General features: G+C 36.1%; 1 protein-coding gene across 1 annotated transcript in view; it reads right to left on the bottom strand.

Moving 5' to 3' along the window:
* Window positions 1–5332, bottom strand: part of LOC107751414 (phospholipid phosphatase 4-like) — a 92445-nt gene that overhangs the window by 83892 nt on the left and 3221 nt on the right. The window contains exon 3 of the mRNA XM_016567145.1: window positions 768–876. Within this exon, the coding sequence (XP_016422631.1) occupies window positions 768–876 (109 nt within the window). The remainder of the gene's footprint in view (window positions 1–767; window positions 877–5332) is intronic.

The following is a 5332-nucleotide window of genomic DNA, read 5'->3' as shown; positions in this document are numbered from 1 at the left end:
CTAAATAGTTGTAAACGGTTACTTGCATTGGCTTTGTTGCTGAATAGGACTCCTGATGCGTTAAGACAATGGAGGTTCTTGATTAGTTATTCTAGGAGTGAGCTGGAGGTTTTCCTCTGATTCTTCTGAAGATAGGAAAGTCCACAGCGGATCGACAAAGTTACTTGAAGATAAAAACTGCCGGAAAATCAAACTCAAGAGGAGTGTTTGAGGAGTCTTGGATAGTGTCCGTCTCAAGAAGAAAGGATTTTGAGCAAAGTTTAGTCTGGTGAAACTGTTTAGCATCTCCTTGATAGTGGGGGGAACCATTGGCAATTTATCACCCATGTAAATGGAGCATGTGGGGCCATGTCTGTAATTTATATGCAAATGTCAAAAGGCTAAAAGGAGTCTCTAAGACATAAAACCCCAATGATCATCCATGATTTTAAGCAGATGCTACAGGCATTTTAATATTTTAAGGTTCTTTTGTGTTATTTATTGTATTGTATAACAATGGATAATGAAATACTTTGATAATGACTTTTAATACACCTTTAAATTATACCAACATAAGTGGTTAGTAAATAAGACAGATTATGCAATGGTGCAGTCTTATTGGTATCTGAAAGCATAATCAAATTATCCATAATATTTAATAAAACATTGCAACATGCAGAGGCCTGTGAATGATGAATTCTGTGAAGGTGTGGATTTCACAGATTTCATCACTAAAGCCATTATGAGTGCACAATTGTTTTGAAATGTGCTGAATGATGTATACTTACAAACATGACTCTCTTTGGGATGTGGTCTGATTCCACCAGAGGGTTCTTGTAGAGCCATAGTTCCTCAGGTTGGATAACTCTTTCAAAAGGCTCCAGGAACTCTGTGAACCTAAATAAAAGGCAGAGATAATGAGTCCATACACCAGGATTCCTTAAATTCGACATTGAGCAAGCTAAACAAGGTCTTCAGAGTAAGAAAATTACAGGCAGGTAAGTTTGATTTGAATTTGCAGGACAGTGGCCCTAACTGAGGAACCCTGTTATACACATTTTACTCAATGTAATCCACATAAACTTCCAGTGAGTGGTTTTGTATGGATGAGTGGGATTCAATGATCATCACAGAGAAAGAACCAACAGTGAAAAAGGATGTAAGCCTTATCCACTTTATTTTTAACATAAGAGTGGGCATAGAATAAACGTGAATGTGCAATGCTTGCCGTGTCAGTCGCTTCCAGTTATTTTAGATGTACAAAAATAGTCCATTATGTTGCTTGATATGGCAAACTGATATTTATTATATTATTTCATTTTATGATCATAATCATGCACACTTGTTCTTTTTTTTCATCTTCTTAATGACACATTTAGTTATTTTTCTATTTAGGGACTGATAGCAGCTAATGATGTGGATATTCAGGGAATGCATAGAACAATAAAATGTATGCAATTCAAGATGCTTTGGATGAACGCATCTGCCAAATGCATAAATGCACATGTAAAATATCCATTCCAAACCATTATCCATAAAAGAGCATACAAGTTTTAAAACTAGAATAGCTGCAAATTATAACAACAAACAAGAGCACAGACAAAATATACAGTGTTTTTGTTTGCTCAATTATTCACGTTATTTTTACTAGAAATTGGTTTTGTGGTTACTGGTTCTGCATGCAGAATGCCAGGGAGAATCATGTGTGAATAGCCTTTAAGTTAAACAATTATTTTCAAATGAAATAAAATGTATATGACAATCAAGAAAATGTTTAGCAATAGCTTATTTTGGGTTTTGTCTTTAATGCTTTTTTTTATGTTTCTGAACGCACTGAACACAAGCACTGAAAAGAGCAATGTTATTCATGCAGCATTAGCTCAGAATTACTTGTTACAAGAGATTGTGCTTAATTAATCTGTCATGCAGTAGCCTATGCTACTTTACTTAGTCCTGTAGCAATGACCCTTGGGATGAGATTTCGAACACTACATTAATACTTCCAAAATGCAATGTTTATCAGTTATCCTGGCAAACTATTTTGGAGGAGGCTGCTATGTATTTCAAGGGAAGAAAAGCATGCAATTCCATATGCTAATTAATAAAAGCTAATTAGAGAATGCAACTAACAATTCTGTTGCACAAGGAGTCTGGCTGTTGTCAGACTCCTTGTGCAAACAAAAATCTCATAGAATTATTAAAATTACAGTTTTTTTTTAATTCACTTTGGTACTATTTTTACATGCAACTGTTAAATTTTCAAAACTCTTAGTACTAATATCACAAAAGATCATCAAAATTAAAGTTTTTTCAAACATTTCAGCTTATTTTAAATTGTCTTAGTACAATACACACAATCACAAAGTATCCTTTTTACTACACAAAATAATTTTTGATGAATATAAATGTTTCATTCACAGTAACTGCCTTTCATAAAGCTCTTACTATCAAACTTTTCAGTTGCATGTCTTCTCATTCAGTTTAATAAATTTGTCTACAGTGTTATTTAATCTGACTCATCTTAATGGTTAATCAGTGAATCATTTGATGCATCTATAGATATCTATAGATACAGATTCAATAGATATAGTTTCCAAAGAACTTGTTTGCAATTCAGGGATAACCAAATATATTGAATAATTTTTTTGCACTATAAGTGATTTTTCTTAGATGATAACCACTATTTTGTACATGTGTGTAGTTATGGTAAACCCTATGTTATGGGGACAAAATGTCCCCACAAAGATGGCAATATCTGAAATCCTTGTCCTTGTTGGAGACTTTAAGGAGTAGGGTTAGTGCAGGGGGATAGAATATTTTTACAACATAAAACCCATTGCTCCTACGAAATGTCACCATAATGATTGGAATACCTCTGTGTGTGTGTGTGTGTGTGTGTGTGTGTGTGTGTTGCTTTGGCACAATTTTCACAAGCAACTCTTTGTACTAATATCACAACAGATCATCAAAAGTGCACTTTTTTCAAACATTTCAAAGTGTCCTCACAAAGATGGCAATATCTGAAATCCTTGTCCTTGTTGGAGACTTTAAGGAGTAGGGTTAGTGCAGGGGGATAGAATATTTTTACAACATAAAACCCATTGCTCCTACGAAATGTCACCATAATGATTGGAATACATCTGTGTGTGTGTGTGTGTGTGTGTGTGTGTGTGTGTGTGTGTGTGTGCCTAACCATATTTTGGAGACAAATTGGTACCCAGAAGTGAGCAAAACCTGACAAAATCACCAAAAACCTCCCTTTGAGGATATCCTCATTTGTAGAACTGTGTGTTTTGCAATTCGTGAGCATACAGCAGGATACAAGGGAGAGAAATTGATCAGAGATGTATCAGAAGAAGGAAGACAGATGGCATCAAATACATCATTTTACATTACATTATGCCATGTGATACCGTATAGTCTTTACCATAGTAGAAACTGCACATTACTATAAATCACCTTTCATCTGAAAAGTTCAGTTACAGTATAGATTCAGTCATATGTCATACTGCATTGACAGTAATCTCTGTTCTAGCACAAAACCTTTTGGACATGTCATACCTTCATCATGATACCTTTTGATACAGTAACACACTGTGTAAATACTTTTACAAACATTATGGATTTTATGTGGGTTATGCAATTTAGGTAATGTAAGTGTATTTTCTAACATGACAATTATTGCCTGTATTACTGTAATTATTTCAGCAACAAAGGTGATTTGAAACATGTATCTTCCATTGTTTGCTCTTCAATGAAATACAGAGTTCTGGCATGAAACTCTAGATGGTACAGTCCGATAGGTCTAGCTCAATCTGACCTGGTGACATCATTGTCACATGGCAGCTGATTGGTTCTCTCCTGTATCGGTTGCCAATGAGCTCGCTGTTCAATATTCAAATACCTGGGCTTCGTTCAGCCCTGACAAAACGGTGCAAAACGTTTTTTAAACGGAAACGGTGGTGCGTTGAACACCCTGTTCTGATGACGCAAGAGTTGCAACTATGGCAGCTGAGAAGGCCATTCTTTGTGCTCTTTTTGAAGAATTTTCAGAGCCTGATATACTGTGTGTCATTAACATACTGTTAAATACTGTTACTGTACATACTGTTAAATGACACACTCTCTCAGTTTAAATCTAGATTAAAGACCCATCTCTTTAACCTGGCTTACACATAACACACTATAGGCTTATCATTATTGCTGATCACTGTTGTTGTGCTATGTTATTGTAATATTTACCATTATATAATCAGAGGAGTATAGAAAAGTTTATGAAAGTGTCACTCCACAATGCAATAGCAAAATATATAAATATGTATAGCATTTTTATGTTACATTAATCAGTGTCTAGCACACCTTCCTAAGGAAAGGATATGGACCAGAAGACATTGCAAATACTAAATGATATTTAGACAGACTTAAAGAAGTTCCAGATCTATACTTGTTCTCTTATTATTTCAGTTATTTTGCCTTTAATGTAAATAAACATGTGCCGTTTCCAGGAAACATGTCGTTCAAACTGGAAACCGTAGCAAAACGTTGCGCACCGGTTTGAGCTTGAACTTGCCCCTGACTTTTGTTTGCTGTAACAGTTGGCAGCGCACTTCAGAGCAGCCTAAATCAACATCTAAGGTAAGTGAATGCTCTTTTAAACAATATCGCTGTGAATATCCATATTCATCGGCGATTATCCCAGTGTAGGTCGATGTTTTCATTGTGATGAGTGCGTGGTTGATTTCAGTTGCATGCAGCGTCAGAAGCACACGCTTATCACAGTCATATCAACGATAGTGTTGCGGGAGAAGGGCATTAAGAGTTATCGCTATGGTTGTTGCAGTTCCGAGTGAAATGCATTATGGGTAGTGTAGTTCGGAGAAATGTGCTCGTGTGACATGTGCTATCGTGTGTTGTGTAATTCAGAAAACGGAGAAAGAACGTTTATATTCTGCTTTATTTGTTCATTCAAGTCAGTCCACCCAGGAGTTTGTGCACTGTAACCCTGATAACTTTATCTACACGAGAGAGTAAAATGGCATGTGTTCACGTTCGTTATTTCTAAGGTCAATGTTTTCATTGTGATGAGTGCGTGGTTGATTTCAGTTGCATGCAGCGTCAGAAGCACACGCTTATCACAGTCATATCAACGATAGTGTTGCGGGAGAAGGGCATTAAGAGTTATCGCTATGGTTGTTGCAGTTCCGAGTGAAATGCATTATGGGTAGTGTAGTTCGGAGAAATGTGCTCGTGTGACATGTGCTATCGTGTGTTGTGTAATTCAGAAAACGGAGAAAGAACGTTTATATTCTGCTTTATTTGTTCATTCAAGTCAGTCCACCCAGGAGTTTGTGCA

Source organism: Sinocyclocheilus rhinocerous, unplaced genomic scaffold (genome assembly GCF_001515625.1).
Source record: "Sinocyclocheilus rhinocerous isolate Xijiao unplaced genomic scaffold, SAMN03320098_v1.1 scaffold552, whole genome shotgun sequence".
Lineage (NCBI taxonomy): Eukaryota > Metazoa > Chordata > Actinopteri > Cypriniformes > Cyprinidae > Sinocyclocheilus > Sinocyclocheilus rhinocerous.
The sequence above is the reverse complement of the archived record's forward strand: the minus strand, read 5'-3'. Positions and strand labels throughout refer to the sequence as shown.